Here is a 25,427-nt window from a genome sequence, read left to right as displayed (position 1 = left end):
GGGGGGGCGCCCCCTTCCTTCCTTCTCCTTTTCCCTTCCCTTTCCTTCTCTCCTACTCCAACTACATGGAAGGGCTCCTAGATCTACTAGGAAAGGGGGAATCCTACTCCCGGTGGGAGTAGGACTCCCCTAGGGCGCGCCATAGAGAGGGCTGGCCCTCCCCCTCCTCCACTCCTTTATATACGGGGGCAGGGGGCACCCCAAAGACACAACAATTGATCTCTTGATCTCTTAGCTGTGAGCGGTGCCCCCCTCCACCATAATCCATCTCGGTCATATCGTAGCGGTGCTTAGGCGAAGCCCTGCGTCGGTAGAACATCATCATCGTCACCACGCCGTCATGCTGACGAAACTCTCCCTCAACACTCGGCAAGATCGGAATTCGAGGGATGTCATCGAGTTGAACGTGTGCAGAACTTGGAGGTGCCATGCGTTCGGTACTTGATCGGTCGGATCGTGAAGATGTACGACTACATCAACCGCGTTGTGCTAACGCTTCTGCTTTCGGTCTACGAGGGTACGTGGATAACACTCTCCCCTCTTCTTGCTATGCATCACCATGATCTTGCGTGTGCGTAGGATATTTTTGAAATTACTATGTTCCCCAACAGTGGCATCCGAGCCTGGTTTTATGCGTTGATGTAATATGCACGAGTAGAACACAAGTGAGTTGTGGGCGATATAAGTCATACTGCTTACCAGCATGTCACACTTTGGTTCGGCGGTATTGTTGGATGAAGCGGCCCGGACCGACATTACGCGTACGCTTATGCGAGACTGGTTCTACCGACGTGCTTTGCACACAGGTGGCTGGCGGGTGTCAGTTTCTCCAATTTTAGTTAAACCGAGTGTGGCTACGCTTGGTCCTTCCGAAGGTTAAAACAGCACCAACTTGACAAATTATCGTTGTGGTTTTGATGCATAGGTAAGAATGGTTCTTGCTCAGCCCGTAGCAGCCACGTAAAACTTGCAACAACAAAGTAGAGGACGTCTAACTTGTTTTTGCAGGGCATGTTGTGATGTGATATGGTCAAGACGTGATGAGATATAAGTTATTGTATGAGATGATCATGTTTTGTTGAAGTTATCGGCAACTGGCAAAAGCCTTATGGTTATCTCTCTATTGCATAAGATGCAAGCGCCAAATAATTGCTTTACTTTATCGCTATGCGATAGCAATTGTTGCAAGAGCAATTGTTGGCGAGACAACCATGTGACGACACATTGATATAGATCAAGATGATGGAGATCATGGTGTCATGCCGGTGACGATGGAGATCATGACGATGCTTTGGAGATGGAGATCAAAGGCACAAGATGATGATGGCCATATCATGTCACATATTATGATTGCATGTGATGTTTATCTTTTATACATCTTATTTTGCTTAGTTCGGCGGTAGCTTTATAAGATAATCTCTCACTAAATTATCAAGGTATAAGTGTTCTCCCTGAGTATGCACCGTTGCGAAAGTTCTTCGTGTTGAGACACCACGTGATGATCGGGTGTGATAGGCTCTACGTTCAAATACAACGGGTGCAAAATAGTTGCACACGCGGAATACTCAGGTTAAACTTGACGAGCCTAGCATATAACAGATATGGCCTCGGAACACGGAGACCGAAAGGTCGAGCGTGAATCATATAGTAGATATGATCAACATAGTGATGTTCACCATTGAAACTACTCCATCTCACGTGATGATCGGACATGGTTTAGTTGATATGGATCACGTGATCACTTAAAAGATTAGAGGGATGTCTGTCTAAGTGGGAGTTCTTAAGTAATATTATTAATTGAACTTTAATTTATCATGAACCTAGTCCTGATAGTATTAGCATATCTATGTTGTAGATCAGTAGCTCGCGATGTTGCTCCCAGTTTATCGTGTTCCTAGAGAAAAATTATGTTGAAAAATGTAAGTAGCAATGATGCGGATTGGATCCGTGATCTGAGGATTATCCTCATTGCTGCACAGAAGAATTATGTCTTTGATGCACCCTAGGTGGCAGACCTATTGCAGGAGTAGAGGCAGACATTATGAACGTTTGGCTAGTTCAATATGATGACTACTTGATAGTTTAGTGCACCATGCTTAACGGCTTAGAATCGGGACTTCAAAGACGTTTTGAATGTCATGGACCATATGAGATGTTCCAGGAGTTGAAGTTAATATTTCAAGCAAATACCCGAGTTGAGAGATATGAAGTCTCCAACAAGTTCTATAGCTAAAAAGATGGAGGAGAATAGCTTAAGCAGTGAGCATGTGCTCAGATTGTCTGGGTACTACAATCGCTTGAATCAAGTGGGAGTTAATCTTCCAGATAAGATAGTGATTGACAGAATTCTCTAGTCACCATCACCAAGTTAGTAGAACTTCGTGATGAACTATGATATGCAAGGGATAACGGAAACGATTCCCAAGCTCTTCGTAATGCTGAAATCAACGAAGGTAGAAATCAATAAAAATATCAAGTGTTGATGGTAGAAAAGACCACTAGTTTCAAGAAAAGGGCAAAGGGAAGAAGGGGAACTTCAAGAAGAACGACAAGCAAGTTGCTTCTCAAGTGAAGAAGCCCAAGTTTGGTCCTAGGCCTGAGACTAAGTGTTTCTACTGCAAAGGGACTGGTCACTGGAAGCGGAACTGCCCCGAGTATTTGGCGGATAAGAAGGATGTCAAAGTGAACAAAGGTATATTTGATATACAGATTATTGATGTGTATTTTACTAGTGTTCGTAGCAACCCCTCGGTATTTGATACTGGTTCAGTTGCTAAGAGTAGTAACTCGAAACGGGAGTTGCAGAATGAATAGAGACTAGTTAAGGGTGAAGTGACGATGTGTGTTGGAAGTGGTTCCAAGATTGATATGATCATCATCGCACACTCCCTATACTTTCGGGATTAGTGTTGAACCTAAATAAGTGTTATTTGGTGTTTGCATTGAGCATGAATATGATTTGATCATGTTTATTGCAATACGGTTATTCATTTAAGTAAGAGAATAAATTGTTGTTCTGTTTGCATGAATAAAACCTTATATGGTTATACACCCAATGCAAATGGTTCGTTGGATCTATTCATAATATTGAAACCAAAAGATGCAAAGTTAATAATGATAGTGCAACTTATTTGTGGCACTGCCGTTTAGGTCATATTGGTGTAAAGCGCATGAAGAAACTCCATGCTGATGGACTTTTGGAATCACTTGATTATGAATCACTTGATGCTTGCGAACCATGCCTCATGGGCAAGATGAATAAGACTCCGTTCTCCGGAGCAATGGAGCGAGCAACTGACTTATTGGAAATAATACATACTGATGTATGCGGTCCGATGAGTGTTAAGGCTCACGGCAAGTATCGTTATTTTCTGACCTCCACAGATGATTTGAGCAGATATGGGTATATCTACTTAATGAAACACAAGTCTGAAACATTTGAAAAGTTCAAATAATTTCAGAGTGAAGTGGAGAATCATCGTAACAAGAAAATAAAAGTTTCTACGATATGATCGCAGAGGTAAAATATTTGAGTTAAGAGTTTGGCCGTCAGTTAAAACAATGTGAAATAGTTTCACTACTCACGCCACCTGAAACACCACAGTGTAATGGTGTGTCTAAACGTCATAACCGTACTTTATTGGATATGGTGCGATCTATGATGTCTCTTACCGATCTACCACTATCATTTTGGGGTTATGCATTAGAGAAAGCTGCATTCACGTTAAATAGGGCATCATCTAAATCCGTTGAGACGACACAGTATGAACTATGGTTTGGCAAGAAACCTAAGCTGTCGTTTCTTAAAGTTTGAGGTTGCAATGCTTATGTGAAAAAGTTTCAACCTGATAAGCTCAAACCCAAATCGGAGAAGTGCGTCTTCATAGGATACCCAAAAGAAAATATTGGGTACACCTTCTATCACAGATCCGAAGGCAAGATATTCGTTCCTGAGAATGGATCCTTTCTAGAGAAGGAGTTTATCTCGAAAGAAGTGAGTGGGAGAAAAGTAGAACTTGATGAGGTAACTGTACCTGCTCCCTTATTGGAAAGTAGTTCATCACAGAAATATGTTCCTGTGACTACTACACCAATTAGCGAGGAAGCTAATGATGATGATCATGTGACTTCAGATCAAGTTGCTACCGAACCTCGTAGGTAAACCAGAGTGAGATCCGCACCAGAGTGGTACGGTAATCCTGTTCTGGAGGTCATGTTACTTGACCATGACGAGTCTACGAACTATGAGGTAGCGATGACGAGCCCAGATTCCGCAAAATGGCTTAAGACCATGAAATCTGAGATGAGATCCATGTATGAGAACAAAGTATGGACTTTGATTGACTTACACATTGATCGGCGAGCCATTGAGATTAAATTGATCTTCAAGAAGAAGACGGATGCTGATAGTAGTGTTACTATCTACAAAGCTAGAATTGTCGCAAAAAGGTTTTCGACAAGTTCAAGGTGTTGACTACGATGAGAGTTTCTTACTCGTATCTATGCTTAAGTCTGTCCGAATCATGTTAGCAATTGCCGCATTTTATGAAATCTGGCAAATGGATAAGCAAAACTGCATTCCTTAATGGATTTATTAAAGAAGAGTTGTATATAATGAAACCAGAAGGTTTTGTCAATCCTAAAGGTACTAACAAAGTATGCAAGCTCCAGCGATCCATCTATGGACTGATGCAAGCATCTCGGAGTTGGAATATACGCTTTGATAAGTTGATCAAAGCATATAGTTTTATACAGACTTGTGATGAAGCCTGTATTTACAAGAAAGTGAGTGGGAGCACTACAGCATTTCTGATAAGTATATGTGAATGACATATTGTTGATCGGAGATAATGTAGAATTATTCTGCAAAGCATAAAGGAATGTTTGAAAGGAGTTTTTCAAAGAAAGTCCTTGGTGAAGCTGCTTACATATTGAGCATCAACATCTATAGAGATAGATCAAGACGCTTGATAGGTTTTTTAATGAATACATACCTTGACAAGATTTTGAAGTAGTTTAAAATGGAACACTCAAAGAAGGAGTTCTTGCCTGTGTTACAAGGTGTGAAGTTGAGTAAGACTCAAAACCCGACCACGGCAGAAGATAGAGAGAGAATGAAAGTCATTCCCTATGCCTCGGCCATAGGTTCTATAAAGTATGTCATGCTGTGTACCAGACCTATTGTATACCCTGCCCTGAGTTTGGCAAGGGAGTACAATAGTGATCTAGGAGTAGATCACTGGACATTGGTCAAAATTATCCTTAGTGGAATAAGGATATGTTTCTCGATTATGGAGGTGACAAAAGGTTCGTCGTAAAGGGTTACGTCAATGCAAGTTTTGACACTGATCCGGATGACTCAAAGTCTCAATCTGGATACATATTGAAAGTGAGAGCAATTAGCTAGAGTAGCTCCGTGCAGAGCATTGTTGACATAGAAATTTGCAAAATACATACGGATCTGAATGTAGCAGACCCGTTGACTAAACTTCCCTCACAAGCAAAACATGATCACACCTTAGTACTCTTTGGGTAATAATCACATAGCGATGTGAACTAGATTATTGACTCTAGTAAACCCTTTGGGTGTTGGTCATATGACGATGTGAACTATGGGTGTTAATCACATGGTGATGTGAACTATTGATGTTAAATCACATGGCGATGTGAACTAGATTATTGAGTGTAGTGCAAGTGGGAGACTGAAGGAAATATGCCCTAGAGGCAATAATAAAATTATTACTTATTTCCTTATATCATGATAAATGTTTATTATTCATGCTAGAATTGTATTAACCGGAAACATAATACATGTGTGAATACATAGACAAACAGTATGTCACTAGTATGCTTCTACTTGACTAGCTCGTTGAATCAAAGATGGTTAAGTTTCCTAGCCATAGACATGAGTTGTCATTTGATTAACGGGATCACATCATTAGAGAATGATGTGATTGACTTGACCCATTCCGTTAGCATAGCACTTGATCGTTTAGTTTGTTGCTATTGCTTTCTTCATGACTTATACATGTTCCTATGACTATGAGATTATGCAACTCCCGTTTACCGGAGGAACACTTTGTGTGCTACCAAATGTCACAACGTAACTGGGTGATTACAAAGGTGCTCTACAGGTGTCTCCGAAGGTACTTGTTGGGTTGGCGTATTTCAAGATTATGATTTGTCACTCCGATTGTCGAAGAGGTATCTCTGGGCCCACTCGGTAATGCACATCACTATAAGCATTGCAACTAATGAGTTAGTTGCGGGATAATGTGTTACGGAACGAGTAAAGAGACTTGCCGGTAACGAGATTGAACTAGGTATTGAGATACCGACGATCGAATCTTGGGCAAGTAACATACCGATGACAAAGGGAACAACGTATGTTGTTATGCGGTTTGACCGATAAAGACCTTCGTAGAATATGTAGGAGCCAATATGAGCATCCAGGTTCCGCTATTGGTTATTGACCGGAGACGTGTCTCGGTCATGTATATATAGTTCTCGAACCCGTAGGGTCCGCACGCTTAAAGTTCTATGACGGTTATATTATGAGTTTATGTGTTTTGATGTACGGAAGGAGTTCGGAGTCCCGGATGAGATCGGGAACATGACGAGGAGTCTCGAAATGGTCGAGACGTAAAGATCGATATATTGGACGACTATATTCGGACATCGAAAAGGTTCCAAGTGATTCGGGTATTTTCGGGAGTACCGGGGAGTTACGGGAATTCGTATTAGGCCTTAATGGGCCATACTGGAAAGGAGAGAAAGGTCTCAAAGGGTGGCCGCACCCCTCCCCATGGGCTGGTCCGAATTGGACTAGGGAGGGGGGGCGCCCCCTTCCTTCCTTCTCCTTTTCCCTTCCCTTTCCTTCCCTCCTACTCCAACTACATGGAAGGGCTCCTAGATCTACTAGGAAAGGGGGAATCCTACTCCCGGTGGGAGTAGGACTCCCCTAGGGCGCGCCATAGAGAGGGCCGGCCCTCCCCTCCTCCACTCCTTTTTATACGGGGGCAGGGGGCACCCCAAAGACACAACAATTGATCTCTTGATCTCTTAGCCGTGTGCGGTGTCCCCCTCCACCATAATCCACCTCGGTCATATCATAGTGGTGCTTAGGCGAAGCCCTGCGTCGGTAGAATATCATCATCATCACCACGCCGTCGTGCTGACGAAACTCTCCCTCAACACTCGGCTGGATCAGAGTTTGAGGGACGTCATCGAGTTGAACGTGTGCAGAACTCAGAGGTGCCGTGCGTTCGGTACTTGATCGGTCGGATCGTGAAGATGTACGACTACATCAACCGCATTGTGCTAACGCTTCCGCTTTCGGTCTACGAGGGTACGTGGACAGCACTCTCCCCTCTCGTTGCTATGCATCACCATGATCTTGCGTGTGCGTAGGATATTTTTGAAATTACTACGTTCCCCAACACAAAGAAGCCACCTTCTTCAACCTCTCGCTCCATCCCGCCGCAAGGAGGTGCTCCGGCGATGCCGCTCCACGGTGTCGCTCCCCCCGCGAGCGAGGTGTTCGACGAAATGGCCAGAAGGTATGCGTCTTTGGTCTTGGCGATTCCCTTTCATTTTTCGTCATTATTCTCGATAGCGCGTGACTTGTTATCGTTCGCTATAGCGGTGGTTCGAACAATGCAACAACCGAGTTCGTGAACTTGTTGGACACAAACACGGTTGACATTGATCAAGCCCCTTTCGAACCATTCGACTATAATAAAACGGAGGGCGGCGTGGATGATCATGGTTGTGCAGACGAATTGGAGATCGAAGCGGAAGCGTTTGAGCAATCACAAGCAAAATCTGGGAAAAGCATAAGATCGAAGAACTACACGCTCTTGGAAGATCAAGCTTTGATTCAAGCATGGAATGTGGTGTCTCTTGATGCATGCACGTGTACTTCTCAAACTTCCAAGAGATATTGGCAAACGATCGAAGATCAATACTTCCGCATTATGGCAAAGCATCCCAATAGGACTCCACGCACATTTCGGTCGCTTCAAGGGCGTTGGGAGAATATCAAGCCTATGTGCAGCTTGCTTGGAGCAAGTACGCAATGCACCTCCAAGTGGCACCGTGGAGTCCGACTATGTGAGTTTGTTTTGCCTTTGTTGAAATTGTGCATCATCATATTGCATCATGGGAAATGATTGGATCACTTTGTTCACATTGTGTAGGACAAGATTGCTCAACATAGATACAAGGACATGGAAGTTTCGGAAGGCAAAATTTTCAAACTAGAGCATTATTGGGAGTTGCTCCAAAAGTGCGAGAAGTGGAAGTTGATTGACAAAGAATCCCCACCAAAAAGAGGCTCACTTACAAACATGGATGAAGATGAGGATGATGATGGCCCAAGAAATTTGCACAAGCCCGATGGCGACAAGAAGACCAAGAAAAAGATGAAGAGAGAGCAAGAAGCATCAAACTTGAGGGAGAAGATTGATGCCATGGTGCAATTCAATGAGTCGATGTTGTTGAAATCGTTGGAGATCAAGAAAGAGTTGGCCGAGAAGAAGGCGAAGGAGAAGCAAGAAAAGTGGCAGTTGCTCAAGGAAGAGGGGTTGCGCAAAGCTGCCATCGAGGAGAGAAGAGCACGCGCCGCCGAAAACAAATCTATGTCCATGTTGCTCGCCGAAGAAAACAATATCATGTCAATGAACCGCAATGACATGGACGACCTCACCAAAACATGGCATGATATGGCAAGGAAAGAAATCTTGAAGAGAAGAATGGTGGCGTCGGCCGGTCCGTGCTACAGTTCCAGTGATGTTTTCTCTGCTCCATATGGTGGCAATGTGGATGATTTCGGTGCGGGAGTTGGAACAAGCGCCGGAGGTGGATTCGATGGCGTCGATGAACTCCAAGGTGGACTCAATGGCGCGGAGTGAAGATCGATCGAGATGATGCCGGATATGGGCGCAAACCTTTTGCAAGGCCCTCTTTTGCGTTAGTTGTAATGAACTTGCCTTCTATTTGCGCGTAAAACTGTTTATGTCGTTTGAATTTGAACTTGTTTGTGAAATCCTATGTCAAATGCGAGATTTGCAGTTTATCTATTTGCGGGTCGTCACGATGGTGTCCGAGCAGAACCCGCATAGCCGACCCGTAAAAAAGCATATTCTGCGAATATTTTTTTTTACGGATCCGTTTGAGGGGTCTGCATCTGTGCCAGCACGCGCCGGCCCGCAAAAGCGGTTTTGCGCGAACTGCAAACAAATTTTGCGGGCTGGCGGGATGCGGAGTCTGCTAGAGTTGCTTTTACAACAAAATGTGAACATTCGTATGCAAGCGAAAAGATGAAATTATAACCATAAAAAATCATTGAACAACATAAATCTCTAGGTACCTTGTAAATATGCAAACTCTAAATGCATTTATCTCTTGTGTTTCACGTTGAGATATAAACAATTACATCTATTGGTGAATATGTCAGCTCTCACATTTCTACCATATCTTGTAGAGAAAATTCCTTATTTGACACTATCTTAAAATTTGCTTCCTTATTTGACATTGGAAAAAAATTCTTCCCTATTTAACACAAGTTCTAAATTTTATTCTCTATATGACATTTCCGTTCATTTTGAGCCTAAATGACATCTGAAAAGACTTTTTTGCCCCTCATATGGTGTGTGTGTGTGGGGGGGGGGGGCAATAGCGCACACATACAGCATCAGTGCGAGGGCAGGAGCACACACGCAGCAACACATACACATGCACCAACACACACGCGCACGTGCACACACACAGCAACACACATGCACGCGCACACACACGTAGCAACACACACGCACGCACGCAGCACACACACACATACACACACGCAGCAACAACAGCACACACGCAAGCAGCACATAGGCACGCAACACACACGCATGCAGCACACACACACACGCAGCAACAGCAACACACACGCAGGCAGCACATAGGCACGCAACAACACACACGCGCGCGCACATACACACGCAGTAGCAAACACACACGCAGCGGCACACATGCAGCAGCAGCACACACGCAACAGCACACACATACCGCATGAGGGGCAAAATCGTCTTTTCAGGTGTCATTTAGGCTCAAAATGAACGGAAGTGTCGTATAGGTAATAAAATTTAGGACTAGTGTCAAATAGGGAAGAAAAACTTTTCCAGTGTCAAATAAGGAACCAAATTTTAAAACAGTGTCAAATAAGGAATTTTCTCTATCTTGTACTAGTGAATTCTTCATAATTTCTCGTACCTTGGGAGACGAATCATTTTTTCAAACCTTAGTGCATCTTTGATTCACGGGATTTTCATACAAAATTTGAAGGGTTGAAATCCTTAGGAAGTTTTTCCATCCTGGCTGTTTGAATCATATGATCAGATCATACAGAGTTTTTTTCTATAGGATTTCATACATTACGTTCCAAAGGAAATTTCACATTCACACATACCTCTTGGATAGAATCCTTTCATTTTTATGTGGTGCAATCAAACAATCCTCGATGCAAATGCAATCTTGTAGGATTTCGTGTGGTCACAACATTGTAAGGGCTCACTTTATTCAAAGGAATTCCATGCAATTTTTTTTAAGGATTTCGGTCCTTGGGAATCTGTCCTATGTAGGTTGTTGATTCACATGAATGTAATCCTTAGAAAAACTTTCTAAGGGCCGCTTTGGACACAACTTTGGGGGGGGGGGGGGGGGGGGGATTTTCCATTCACTCAAGTCACTCTGTTCAATTCCTTTATTTTTTTTATGTGGTATCAAACACTCTTTGATCTAAATTTATTCTGTATTCCAACCCTAAAGGATTTTTTATAGGACATGTCCTGCATTTTGAGAATTCCCCGAATCAAAGACGCCTAAATCCTGCATTTTATTCCTATTTTTGTTGTTTGAGAAATCATGTGTACCAAAGGGGCACTAGTATGTCTGTTCAGGGTGGGTTTGCACCCTAAAATTTTAAGTAAAGTCTTCTGAAAAGTAAATGTTTAGGAAAAACATAAACATAAGGAATCCACAAAATTGAGAAATAGGAATTCATGCAGAAAACAATAAATATCCATTATAGAAAAAAGAGAAAATTGTTCATGGTTTTGCATATCTGTATCTTAATTAAATGCCGAAGATTAAATATCTTGAGTACTTGCATATGTGATTTTTCACATTATTTGGAACACCCAAATGCAAATCAATTATCTATACGGGATTAGGGTCCAATTTAAATGATTTTCAAAAGTTGGAGATTGAATATAGGCAGTTGCATAGTTCAAGGTTCAAGTCATCGGATCATGGGGCGCTGTTTTGGGATTGAAAATGGACTTGTTTATTAGAAAAAAAACATTTGATTGAAGAAATGATCCGTGTTTCAAAGCCAAGGAGATTCACCATCATATTTTAGAAAATTCTGTGATAAAGCTATTTGCAAATTCTACTTTTTACTGATTGTTTAGGTGATTGCAACAACTCTTTAAATATAAGAATGAGGAGTAATCAAGAATAACTTTATATTATATCGTCGAGCTATCTACATCTATTCTTTAACCTTTTGTCAAACTGGATTACAAAAATAATGAAATAAAAAATAAATTATTTAAATTTGCTCATTGATGCACACATTGCACTTATACTCATTTGTTATATTATAATATCTTGAGTTCTTTTTTTTTGCGAGGATAATATCTTGAGTTCTACATCCATGATTTTCCTTGGCACAATTTGAAACCCTTAATGCAAAGCTACAATTGCACAGTCCAATGTTCAAGTCATCTGATCAATGACCATAGTTTTAGGATTGGAAATAGACTCAATTTTCTTGAAAATATCGGATTATTTGAAGAAACAATCTGCGTTTCAAAGTCAGTGAGGGAAACACTATTATTATACTCTAGAAAACTATGTGATTGTTGTATTTCTAAATGCAGTAGTGCCTTCTACTTTTTAATTGACTATTTAGGTAAAACTGCAACACTTTAATGGATCGCCTAAACATCAGTTTTGCCTAATAAAGATGCAAACGAGTCGATTTTTTTTACCACACCGTTCATCTTCTTCCTCGCACCTAGTTCCTCCAACCACCCTACAACCTAGTTCAAACCGCCTGCCACCACCTCCCGCGGTCGGCGTGTGCCCGTCGTGCGCCGCTCCGTCTTGCTTGAGCCGCCGCCTCCGCCATGCTATCGCCGTTCCGGCCATCCCTATAAAGCCCCCTTCTCCGACGTTGGCAAGCACCCCCACCCACACATGTCAAACCTCCGCCTCCCCTTCGCGTGCGACGCCGCGTCCTCACATACTAGGGTTCGGGCATGCATCGAGGAATCGACTGATCCAAAAATTAGTTTCACGCAACTTAGGATTAGCAAGTCTTTAAAAATAAAGACTACTATAAGCCGGGATAACATTATATCATCTTCTCGAACCATCTGCAGTCTACTGTTGAAGCCTTTTTGTGGAGCTGCAGCAGGAAAAGGATTGTTGAAACACAAACTATAAAAATCTTGAAAGGAATACGGTACGGATACAGTCACAGGTCACAGCCAGTCTCGGAATCTCGGGTACAGTCGGACGCGCACACGACGCGCGTCTATATATACCCGGCGTGCGCACGCACGAGACGCACAGAGCGAGCGCCAGGCCGGAAAGCGACGCAGGCGCCACAGACCACACCGCCACCTGTTACCCGCCGGTCGATTCGTCGAGCTGCCCCGCCGTCCCCCGCCCCTCCTCGCCTCCTCGGCTCCCCGCACCGGCGGCGATGACGACGCCGACGGCTACAGCCGCGCCCCTCACCGGGATGGACAAGTACGAGGAGGTGCGGGACATCGGGTCGGGAAACTTCGGGGTGGCCCGGCTGATGCGCCACCGCGAGAACGACGGGCTCGTCGCCGTCAAGCTCATCGAGTGCGGCCACCGGGTCGGGCTCCTCCGCTCCTCATTTTTTTTATATCGATTTGTGTTGCTCTCCTGTCCGTGGTTCGTTCTGCGCGCTCCAAATTGGGTCTGAATTTCTGATGCCTGGCCGCAGATTGACGAGAATGTGTACCGGGAGATCGTCAACCACCGCTCGCTCCGGCACCCCAACATCATCCAGTTCATAGAGGTGCGCCTTCTCATCCGGAAACGGAGCGACCAGCTGTAAAAAAATCGGTTATTCATTGTGTTTGTCCTCTTGGGTTTAATTGGCTGTTCTGTAGGGAAACATTTCCTCCTCCGGTGACGTGTAGTGAATGTGTTTTCACATGCTTTATTAGAGTTTGGACGGGCGCGTGGCGTGGATATGTAACTTATTGGGAAATTTCCGAGTCTGAAGTTTTTCTGCACTTGTTTGGCACCATGGTGTTTCGTTTCCTATTTCAAAGTGAAAATCGCGGGTGCTTACATTGGAAATTTTTCGACAGGTGATCCTGACACCGACACACCTTGCAATCGTGATGGAGTACGCGGCGGGTGGCGAGCTCTTTGATCGAATCGTCGATCGCGGCCGGTTTAGCGAGGACGAGGTCACAATTTACAACCATCGTCTTGGTCTTCTTTCCTCAGCAGAAGTACGAAATCCAGAGTCAATTTACTGTTTTGTGTTTTTTTCTTTCTTTCCTCTGCTTATTACTGCAGGCCAGATATTTCTTCCAGCAGCTGATCTGCGGCGTAAGCTACTGCCATCACATGGTATGCAGAAGCAATAAATTACTCTCTTATATTAGCTGGACAACAAGCAAGTTACAGTTCACATCATTCCCCTGAGTAGAAAGTGCCAGCGTGATTTTTCAAATAAATGTGAGTGGGGCCTGAAAATATGCTAAATGTTGCAATCACTTTACTGCTTGCCAGCAAATATGCCATAGAGATTTGAAGCTGGAGAATGTTCTCCTGGATGGTAGCCCGGCTCCCCGGCTCAAGATATGCGATTTTGGGTACTCCAAGGTTGGTTGCCAATTCTCATAAGAGTGGAGTGGGTGGTCCACGCCTTGTAAATCCTGCTGTCATGTTTCTGTAAGTTTGCGTAAGAATAACTATTTGTTGTTTGCTGTTAAAAAATGAACTCTTCGCCATTTTGTGACAGTCTTCAGTACTACATTCAAGGCCCAAATCTGCGGTGGGGACGCCGGCATACATTGCACCGGAAGTTCTTCGTCGCCAGGAATATGATGGGAAGGTAACCTAAAAGAATCTCTTATTTATATATGACATGTGTTTTATGTTTCTGACCTTTGTAAGCACATCTGGTAAGAGCGCGCCACTTAAGGTTCTTCCTTTCACGATGATGCACATAACTACATGATGTTGACGTACTGCATCACTTAAAGGATGAGTTGCCACGCAAAGCAAACCTGAAGTGTTGTTTGGCTGAGCACCATAATTTAGGAGTAGAAGTTTTACCAAACTCTTTTAGGTGGCAAAGGTTGGAAGTTCCTACATAAAAAATTGTACAACACTGCGATAGGATACGGTAAAGGATGTGCTTGCGTTTACGGCTTCGAGTTTTTGAAGGAAGTTGAATCTGACAGCCCACAGTTTTGTGTCTTGATTATGGAGAATTCGATTCAACATTAATATCATGCGAGGAAGGGACTTGGCTCATGGAAGATGCCGGTTTTGGGGAAAGTAAAATTGGCAAGTAATCGCCACTAACCCCCCATTCAGGAAAACTATTTTCACCATTTCATACAATTGTGGAAAAATCACCCTGTTTTGCCACTTTTATTCAGACTTTGGCACCCCTTTGAGAACAGAATTAGTTTGGCCAATTGGTATTCCCTTTGCAAAGAATGTGTATTCATCAACATTATTGATTTTCATTGATGAACATAGCTGCACATATAGTTATTTGATTGAACACCCTGTTAGTAGCTACTGCTGGGTAATCATACAATATCTGCAATATTTATTATCAAGAGACTAGGAATTATCTTGCTAAGTTCTTGTGCGTTCTGCAAAATTTAATGGATTGTTTGAATTTTTATCCAACACCCTCCATCCGGTTAGTAGTGCATGGCCTGATTTTCGTACAGAAAAGAGACTCAAGATGTGAATTGTGATAAGCTGGAGTTCACACTTCACTCACTCTGTTCCTGAAGAAATGATGTTGTAACACAAACAAACTCTGCTCTCCTCTTATTTAATATATGCGGCAAATCTTTTGCCTTCGTTTAAAAAAATTGATACCATTCTTTCATCATTGTTCTGTAGATCCTATCTTTGTTGACCAAAATCAGTTTATTGCTGTCTTCTCTTAGATTGTTTTGTTTTACAGATTGCCAAATGAGAAAGAGGCCTTGCCTCCGTTTAAAAAAAATGAGAAAGAGGCCACGCCATATTAATCTGATGTACTGTACAACGATCTCTTGATTCATAGTTCCATAAACGGCTTTAGAATAAGAAGAGGGAAGTGGGTGAAGGTCATCCAATCGATAAACATATTTAGTAGTACAGGGTGTAACTGAATGCTGACAAGTGTATTTTGGTAGTGCAGATGGCAGATGTATGGTCCTGTGGGGTGACTCTCTATGTCATGCTTGTGGGAGCCTACCCATTTGAAGACCCGGATGACCCCAAGAATATTAAGAAGATCATTCAGGTGATAGCCTAGTCCTATAGAAGTTCTTTCGCCACCCAAAATTTACAATCACAAATGCCGATCGCTTATCTTTGTTTGCAGCGGATAGCAGCAGTCGACTATACCATCCCAGACAATATTCTCATATCTGCTGATTGCAGACAGCTCATTTCTCTTATCTTTGTGAGCAATCCAACGAAGGTACTGGTCCCAACTCTCCAGATTGCAAGATCGACGTGTCCATGAGTGAATCCGCTTTGATGTGACATTTTTTATATCTTCTATAGAGAATCACAATGAAGGAGATAAAGAGCCACCCATGGTTCTTGAAGAACTTGCCGCGGGAGCTCACAGAGGAAGCGCAAGCAGACTACTACGAGAGGAGCAGCAGCGTGCCTTCTTTCTCGAAGCAAACAACCCAAGAGATCATGGAGATTGTGCAAGACGCAAGGAAGAAGCCAAGATCAAGCACATCAGGCTATGGCTACGCGGACGAGTTATCGGATGATGAGGAAAAGAACGCGAAGGTCAGTGTACCGGAACAGACTGACGAAGAAGATGAGTGTGACAAGAAGGTTAGGGAGGTTCTTGAGAGCGGGGAGCTGGATATGAGCGCGTTGCACATCTAAACGCTGCTTGTGATGTGGGACTGGGAGGAGGATATAGATAATTGGCTATTTTGATTTGCCTGGTTTTGGTAGGACGTATGCTTTTCTGCTGCAGAGGTATTCTGTCTATGTTTTCCTGTAACGTGATGTAATGTGTAGTGTAATATTCGTTCAGAAGGAGAATGTTTTGCACAGGGAATCAATTTGGTATGTGCTTTTATTTTTAGCTGGTGCAGAGGTTTACATCAAACATTTGGGCGATCTGGGAGGGCTGCGTGCTTACTGCAGGTTTGCTGAATCTGCCTACAGCGATCTGTGCGTGTTGTTGACTGAAATGGATATAACCGCTTTTAGCATATGCAAATTTCAGATAACTTCAGATTTTGTTGCTAGGACTTGTATGGATGGGGCAGAATTTGCCAGGATTTGTCAGTTCTTTTGCCTGAAAGGGTAAAATGTGGTACTCCCTCTGTTCACAAATATAAGATGTTTTGGATATTTCAATATGGACTACATACGAACTGAAATGAGGGAACAAACACATTAAAATATGTCTATATACATTCAAATCAGAAAGAATCTTATAATAGTGAACGAGGGAGTAGTTAAAAAATACTCCTATATCATCTAGTGTTTTATTGCCTTGAAAAGGTAAAATAATTACATAAATTGAACTAAAACCACGACAAGAATTATGGAACGGAGGGAGTACATACATTTTCCCTACATATATTTTCTAAAACTAATACAATATTAAGGCATCATAGAGTACTTAATTAGAGTAATTTGGTGGACCGACAAAAAGGTGATTACCCAAATCCTTGCATAAGTACGTGCTATGCTATTAAAGAAATTTGAGTTGAGCCTTATAGTTAAAGCGAGGTGTGTGAAGGATGACAATTTTACCCATGGGTACCCGATCCACATAGGTAGAGTATAAGCACATATATGTGCCCATGGGCATGCACAACAGCACAAACCCTACTTGACTAGTCATGGTAGGGCATGGACACTTTTGGTTATGCCTGAATCCTACCTGACTAGTCATGGTAGGGCATAGAACTAAGTTATTATTTGTATAACTATGAAGCACTACTAGACAGTCATACTGCGGTCATTCTCCATGCTCTACTCGCAATACCCCTGCAATACCCCGCCACCATCCTCCTCTCAATCATCGTTCCACCAACCTTAGGAACTTGTTGTGGTTCCTCCGTCACATATGGACCTAGCAATTACACCATTCCCTACAATGATGTGTTGATGTGCCTGATGAGTACCCATCGGGCATGGATACCTATTGGGGATGGGCATGAGCATGGTTTGTGCCCGATGGCTAGGGCAGGAGTAGGATTGTATGCCCATGCAAGTCATGAATATGGGTATTGGGTTATTGTACCCGCACCATACCATATCCATTGTCATGTGTCCTTTTGTAGTAAACTGTAGCTCCTCATTAAAAATAGACCTAGGCATACTCGTTTTTCTTGTTTCTCTTTACATTTTCCTTTTTTGAATATTTGTATTTTTCTGATTTTCTCTCTCCTAAGTCACCATTAGAGTAATTTTTTAAAACTCCATGGGGCCACTGCTCTACTCCAGGATGCCATCCATTTTAAAGGAATAGTGTTGTGGGGAAAAATTCAAACATGATACTTTGCAATTCTTTGCGGTGCTTTGCAGTATTTTGCGACATTGTATTCGACATGGCTCCTATCACGAGGTGGAAATGAAATGACATGTGTGGTTGGAGCAGAAACTCTATGGGTCTACCAAAGATTCCCAGTCTTAACCTCTCTCCGAAATGGGACTCTCTCCGGTCCCATTGCCAAATAATGTGTAGTCTATGTTGTGCCATTTCTTCCAACCATGGTTCCATTTTGTTAGCGAGGAAAACCTAAACAATGAATTTGTGACACTCAAATTTGATTATGTGAACCGACTATGAGTGTGTGTTTGGGAGTCGAGTGTGACAACCTTGCAAGCCTTGCTCCCATGAGGCTACCTTCGTATGACTACGAGAACTTAAGGAGACTTGCGTTCACCTAGAGGAAGGAGGATTCATGCACTTCACATGACCTTGACTTGCACATGGTTTGAGGGTCATCCAAATGTGACATTGATCAACCTAGGATGTGAAAGGACAATGCAAGAGGGGATGAAGTGTGAGACCTAGTTTCACTGAGGAGGTGAAGAGGGACAAGGACATAAGAAAGGAGAAAGTGTCTTGAGAAGATAAAAGCCCCCCCTTGGGTATAAGGGGCGCCTCTATTTATTGGAAAATTTCAACATATTTACATCCCGTTTCATATACAGATTACGGTGATGCCCTTGGTCTTCTTCACATGACTAAAGGATATTTGGGTAAAATTACAAGAATATGCCATAAGTACTTACAAGAATATTCCATATAGGACTTACAATAATATGTCATAGGGTCTATTGTATATTATTCTCTAGGGCATGAGGAACTAAGATGGTTTTACAATATTTCTCTCACCGAAGGGGCGTATAACCGTTCCTCTCACTTGAACAGAGCTCGAGGGGAGGGGCCTCCAAGTGACCTGAGAAGAGCTTTAAGGTTCGGGACATATCTAAGGCACCTCGCGAGGCTCGAATATCGTCAAGGCAATGTGAGATTTTAGGTGGATTTGTCTTCGACTCGATTCACTAGTTGAGCATTTCTCTCATCATGGGGAATTCCAAGACAACTCTACCATGGATCTCATCTACTAGTTGAGACACTCCCTTTGCCGCCTCTCCTAACACAGGATTAAGCCACGCTCCCACGAGGTGACCGAACCCGTTCAAAATAAATCAATGTGTCAACCTTGTCTCGTTGTTGGATAGCCTTCCCATAAGGTTGTACACACACCCTCACTGACTTTATTTCCGCAAGCACTAACGACGAGATACCATTTGCTCACATGTTGTCTACACTACAACAATTTCTACCTAGTCCTAGGAATGGAACCAAGGTTGAGATGCAACTTGATTATGCAGTCCAATGGGAGAGCCTAGGGCACATTGGCTCGGTCCTAAGCCTCTTCCATGACCGACGAGAGCTTTAACTGGAGTGTGAGGAGGAGCAGAATCCTTTTCCAGTGAGCTAGGCTTGCAATATTGCGACTTAGCGATATGATGATGCCTTCAGTGCACTAGAGCATTAATTGGAGTATGAGGATGAGCGAAATCTTTTCCTAGAGTTTCACCACGGCTGAGTAGGGCCTTCACATAGAGCGTGAGGGTGCTTCATCAAGCCCGAGCGGGTCCTTCACCCGGGGTGTGAGGGTGCTTCACTGAGACTAAAGCAGGGCCTCTATTTGGAGCATGAGAGTGCTTTACCGATGTTGAGTACATCCTTGATGAAGTCGGGTTCTAGCTAAGGACTTCAACATAGGCTAGTTACGTGATGTTAATGTTGGAAATATGCCCTAGAGGCAATAATAAAATGATTATTATTATATTTCCTTGTTCATGATAATTGTCTTTTATTCATGCTTTAATTGTGTTATCCGGAAATCGTAATACATGTGTGAATACATAGACACCAATATGTCCCTAGTAAGCCTCTAGTTGACTAGCTCGTTGATTAACTGATAGTCATGGTTTCCTGACTATGGGCATTGGATGTCGTTGATAACGAGATCACATCATTGGGAGAATGATGTGATGGACAAGACCCAATCCTAAGCATAGCACAAGATCGTGTAGTTCGTTTTGCTAGAGCTTTTTCCAATGTCAAGTATCTTTTCCTTAGATCATGAGATCGTGTAACTCCCGGATACCGTAGGGGTGCTTTGGGTGTACCAAACGTCACAACGTAACTGGGTGACTATAAAGGTATACTACGGGTATCTCCGAAAGTGTCTGTTGGGTTGACACGGATCGAGACTGGGATTTGTCACTCCGTATGACGGAGAGGTATCTCTGGGCCCACTCGGTAATGCATCATCATAATGAGCTCAAAGTGACCAAGTGTCTGGTCACAGGATCATGCATTACGGTACGAGTAAAGTGACTTGCCGGTAACGAGATTGAACGAGGTATTGGGATACTGACGATCGAATCTCGGGCAAGTAACGTACTGATTGACAAAGGGAATTGTATACGGGGTTGCGTGAATCCTCGACATCGTGGTTCATCCGATGAGATCATCGAGGAGCATGTGGGAGCCAACATGGGTATCCAGATCCCGCTGTTGGTTATTGACCGGAGAGCCATCTCGGTTATGTCTACATGTCTCCCGAACCCATAGGGTCTACACACTTAAGGTTCGGTGACGCTAGGGTTGTAGAGATATGTATATGCAGTAACCCGAATGTTGTTCGGAGTCCCGGATGAGATCCCGGACATCACGAGGAGTTCCGGAATGGTCCGGAGATAAAGAATTATATATAGGAAGTGCTATTTCGGCCATCGGGACAAGTTTCGGGGTCACCGGTATTGTACCGGGACCACCGGAAGGGTCCCGGGGGTCCACCGGGTGGGGCCACCTATCCTGGAGGGCCCCATGGGCTGAAGTGGGAGGGGAACCAGCCCCTAGTGGGCTGGTGCGCCCCCCCCTTGGGCCTTCCCCCTGCGCCTAGGGTTGGGAACCCTAGGGTGGGGGGCGCCCCACTTGCCTTTGGGGGCACTCCACCCCCCTTGGCCGCCGCCCCCTTGGGAGATTGGATCTCCAGGGCCGGCCCCCCCTGGGGACCCTATATATATAGGGGGGAGGGAGGGCAGCCGCACCCCATGCCCCTGGCGCCTCCCTCTCCCCTCCAAGACCTCCTCCTCCTCCGTAGAGAACAGCGAAGCCCTGCTGTGGTGACTGCTGCATCCACCACCACGCCATCGTGCTGCTGGATCTTCATCAACCTCTCCTTCCCCCTTGTTGGATCAAGAAGGAGGAGACGTCACGCTGACTGTACGTGTGTTGAACGCGGAGGTGCCGTCCGTTCGGCGCTAGGATCTCCGGTGATTTGGATCACGTCGAGTACGACTCCCTCATCCCCGTTCTTTGAACGCTTCCGCTCGCGATCTACAAAGGTATGTAGATGCAATCCGATCACTCGTTGTTAGATGAACTCATAGATGGATCTTGGTGAAACCGTAGAAATTTTTTTGTTTTCTGCAACGTTCCCCAACAGTGGCATCATGAGCCAGGTTTATGCGCAGTTCTCTTTGCACGAGTAGAACACAATTTGTTGTGGGCGTAGATGTTGTCAACTTTCTTGCCGCTACTAGTATTATTTTGCTTCAGCGGTATTGTGGGATGAAGCGGCCCGGACCGACCTTACACGTACACTTACGTGAGACTGATTCCACCGACTGACATGCACTAGTTGCATAAGGTGGCTAGCGGGTGTCTGTCTCTCCCACTTTAGTTGGAGCGGATTCGATGAAAAGGGTCCTTATGAAGGGTAAATAGAAGTTGACAAATCACGTTGTGGCTTTTACGTAGGTAAGAAAACGTTCTTGCTAGAACCCTATTGCACCCACGTAAAACATGCAACAACAATTAGAGGATGTCTAACTTGTTTTTGCAGCAAGTGCTTTGTGATGTGATATGGCCAAAGTTGTGATGAATGATGAATGATATATATGTGATGTATGAGATCATGTTCTTGTAATAGGAATCACGACTTGCATGTCGATGAGTATGACAACCGGCAGGAGCCATAGGAGTTGTCTTTATTTTTGTATGACCTGCGTGTCATTGAGAAACGCCATGTAAATTACTTTACTTTATTGCTAAACGTGTTAGCCATAGTAGTAGAAGTAATAGTTGGCGAGCAACTTCATGGAGACACGATGATGGAGATCATGATGATGGATATCATGGTGTCATGCCGGTGACAAGATGATCATGGAGCCCCAAGATGGAGATCAAAGGAGCTATGTGATATTGGCCATATCATGTCACTATTATTATTTGATTGCATGTGATGTTTATCATGTTTTTGCATCTTGTTTACTTAGAACGACGGTAGTAAATAAGATGATCCATCATAATAATTTCAAGAAAGTGTTTCCCCTAACTGTGCACCGTTGCGACAGTTCGTTGTTTCGAAGCACCACGTGATGATCGGGTGTGATAGATTATAACGTTCACATACAACGGGTGTAAGACAGATTTACACATGCAAACACTTAGGTTGACTTGACGATCCTAGCATGTACAGACATGGCCTAGGAACACAGAAGACCGAAAGGTCGAGCATGAGTCGTATAGAATATACGATCAACATGAAGATGTTCACCGATGTTGACTAGTCCGTCTCACGTGATGATCGGACACGGCCTAGTTAACTCGGATCATGTTATACTTAGATGACTGGAGGGATGTCTATCTGAGTGGGAGTTCATTTTATAATTTGATTAGATGAACTTAATCATCATGAACTTAGTCTAAAATCTTTACAATATGTCTTGTAGATCAAATGGCCAACGTTGTCCTCAACTTCAACGCGTTCCTAGAGAAAACCAAGCTGAAAGACGATGGCAGCAATTATACAGACTGGGTCTTGAACCTGAGGATCATCCTCATAGCTGCAAAGAAAGATTATGTCCTAGAAGCACCGCTAGGTGACGCACCTGTCCCACAGAACCAAGACGTTATGAACGCTTGGCAGACACGTGCTGATGACTACTCCCTCGTTCAGTGCGGCATGCTTTACAGCTTAGAACCGGGGCTCCAAAAGCGTTTTGAGAGACACGGAGCATATGAGATGTTCGAAGAGCTGAAAATGGTTTTTCAAGCTCATGCCCGGGTGAAAGGATCGATATGGTTGACTAGAGGGGGGGGTGAATAGGCAACTAACATTTTTTAGCTTTTCTTTAGCAATTTAAACTTTGCATCAAAATAGGTTGTCTAGACATGCAACTAGATGAGCAACCTATATGATGCAACACGAATAGGAACACAAGCAAGCAAGATATATGAAACAAATAAGCTACACAAGTAAAGGCACGAGATAACCAAAAGTGGAGATGGTGGAGACGAGGATGTGTTGCCGAAGTTCCTTCCCTTTGAGAGGAAGTACGTCTCCGTTGGAGCGGTGTGGAGGCACAATGCTCCCCAAGAAGCCACTAGGGCCACCATAATCTCCTCACGCCCTCACACAATGCGAGATGCCGTGATTCCACTATTGGTGCCCTTGGAGGCGGCGACCGAACCTTTACAAACGAGGTTGGGGCAATCTCCACGACTCAATTGGAGGCTCCCAACGACACCACGAAGCTTCACCACAATGGACTATGGCTTCGCGGTGACCTCAACCGTCTAGGATGCTCAAACACCCAAGAGTAACAAGATCCGCAAGAGATTAGTAGGGGAAATCAAATATCTCTCGGTGGAAGTGTAGATCGGGGCCTTCTCAACCACTCCCGAGCAAATCAACAAGTTTGGTTGGCTAGGGAGTGAGATCGGGTGAAAATGGAGCTTGGAGCAATAATGGAGTTTTAATGGTGGAAGAGGTGAGTCAACGGGGAAGAAGGAGACCCTTTATATAGTGTGTGGAAAAGATCCAACCGTTACCCACCTACCAGCCCGCGGCCAGCGGTACTACCGCGCATGGCCAGCGGTACTACCGCAAGGCCGCGCGGTAGTACTGCTTGCAACCAAGCGGTACTACCGCACGGTAGTGCGGTACTACCGTACCACCCTACGGTACTGCCGTGACCCCCAGCCAGGGAAACAGACGCAAGCTGGGGCGGTACTTCCGCCCGCGCGGTACTACCGCGCCATCAGGGCGGTACTACCGTGAGGCAAAAAGTCCCGATAGGGGGGAGAGGAACTTCCGTGCATACTTCCGCAAAAGAACGGAAGTAGTAAAAACTCGACACAGTAGTACTGCCGCGGGGCGGTACTACTGCCTGACCGCCTAGCGCGGTACTATCGCACGGCGAAAGCGGTACTACCGCGGCAGGTGCGGATGTAAAAAAATTACATCCGCTCCTACTACCGCAACCGGGCGGCACTAGCCGGGTGGGGCAGCGGTAGTAAGGCTCCGGGGGAGCGGTACTACCGTGAGCACCAGCGGTACTACCGTGCCACTGCGCGGTACTACCGTGGATGCCCACGGTACTACCGTTAATCCTGGAGCGGTACTACCGCAACCACACAAGCAGTCAGTCAACTATGGCAGGAAAACGGAGGAAGCTCCAAGGAAGGAGGGGATAAAAGGAGACGTGTACATGATGATTCCACCCAAACCTTTCCAACGCGGACCCCCTCTTAATAGTACGGCTTTCCTACGACTCAAATCCATCAAAAAGAAACGTAGAAAAGACGCCGTCTTCGTCAGTCTTCGAGGGGCACCCGATCGTCTTGTGCCTAGCAGAAAAGAGTCTGGAAAGCTCATGGCACACGATTAGTCCGCAAATGCATTGTCATCAATCACCAAAACACTTAGGGAAAAATATGACCTTACAATCTCCCCCTTTTGGTGGATTGATGACAATACGGGATTTGCACAAAGAAAATAATATTAAGTAAATGCAAACCCCTCCTCTCTATAATATAGACGGGCTCCCCCTAGATGTGTGCTACCTAGATGAGTGCTTTGAACTGCACGGCACACAAATACTAGGATCAAAGCTCCCCTATATTATAGAGACAAGGCATATCTATCACTAGACAAGATATATCATACATAAGTTAACTACGATAGATAAAGTGCATATGTCTTACACCATATGGAGGAAAGGTCTCGGAAGCACAAACCGAACTAAAGCAAACGAGGTCCAAACGACAAAGCAAACAAAGCAAACAAACACACCAAACACAACGCAAATCCCTACACTCTCTCCCCCTTTGGCATTGAGACGCCAAAAAGGCAGAGAGGACACCTACAGACACGGGGTGGCTCAAGCAGAGAAGTCGTCTCATTGCTCCTCGTGCTCCTTGTCAGACTCAGCGGCGGGGATAGTCTCCTCCATGTCATCCTCTGAACTGGTCCACTTGTAGCCCTTCTTAGACATCCAGGCAGCCTCAGGAGTGATGATGTCCTCAGACCCGCCAGACACATCCTCTCCATAGAGCCTCATCACCTTCTTGTCACGGCGGCGACTCTCCTTGTCAGACACGTGAGCCCTGTACTGTCCCTTCGCCTGCATGCAGAAGAGAGTCTTCATCTTGTTCTTCAGCTTCTTGGCCCATGATGGCTCAGAGGAAGAAGTGGTGGACCTGGCAGCACAGTCCTCAGCAGCACGGTCCTCAGCACGGTCCTCAGTAGCCTCCCCCTGACCAGCAGCCCTCCTAGCAGAAGATGCCT

At 44.5% G+C, this 25,427-nt stretch overlaps 2 protein-coding genes across 2 annotated transcripts; both read left to right on the top strand.

Moving 5' to 3' along the window:
- Positions 1-7,905: 7,905 nt before the first annotated feature.
- On the top strand, positions 7,906-8,912 carry LOC147991728 (uncharacterized). The gene is made up of 2 exons (XM_087538785.1): positions 7,906-8,112; positions 8,199-8,912. Exons 1-2 carry the CDS (start codon positions 7,906-7,908, stop codon positions 8,910-8,912), a joined length of 921 nt encoding a protein of 306 aa, XP_087394911.1.
- Positions 8,913-12,604: 3,692 nt separating this feature from the next.
- LOC125519353 (serine/threonine-protein kinase SAPK4) lies at positions 12,605-16,384 on the top strand. The gene is made up of 9 exons (XM_048684194.2): positions 12,605-12,916; positions 13,028-13,102; positions 13,401-13,502; positions 13,615-13,668; positions 13,831-13,923; positions 14,063-14,155; positions 15,473-15,577; positions 15,659-15,757; positions 15,844-16,384. Exons 1-9 carry the CDS (start codon positions 12,758-12,760, stop codon positions 16,183-16,185), a joined length of 1,122 nt encoding a protein of 373 aa, XP_048540151.2. The 5' UTR covers positions 12,605-12,757; the 3' UTR covers positions 16,186-16,384.
- Positions 16,385-25,427: the final 9,043 nt, after the last annotated feature.

Source organism: Triticum urartu, chromosome 1A (genome assembly GCF_056163025.1).
Source record: "Triticum urartu cultivar PI428250 chromosome 1A, HENAU_Tu73, whole genome shotgun sequence".
Lineage (NCBI taxonomy): Eukaryota > Viridiplantae > Streptophyta > Magnoliopsida > Poales > Poaceae > Triticum > Triticum urartu.
Note: the sequence above shows the minus strand (reverse complement) of the source record. Positions and strands in the feature narration are given on the sequence as shown.

Coding starts and splice junctions, on each gene's coding strand:
- LOC147991728 (XM_087538785.1), top strand. CDS start 7,906: ATGCATGCACGTGTACTTCTCAAACTTCCAAGAGATATTGGCAAACGA. Junction 8,113..8,198: donor GCACCGTGGAGTCCGACTAT/GTGAGTTTGTTT, acceptor CACATTGTGTAG/GACAAGATTGCTCAACATAG.
- LOC125519353 (XM_048684194.2), top strand. CDS start 12,758: ATGACGACGCCGACGGCTACAGCCGCGCCCCTCACCGGGATGGACAAG. Junction 12,917..13,027: donor TCATCGAGTGCGGCCACCGG/GTCGGGCTCCTC, acceptor GCCTGGCCGCAG/ATTGACGAGAATGTGTACCG. Junction 13,924..14,062: donor GCGATTTTGGGTACTCCAAG/GTTGGTTGCCAA, acceptor ATTTTGTGACAG/TCTTCAGTACTACATTCAAG.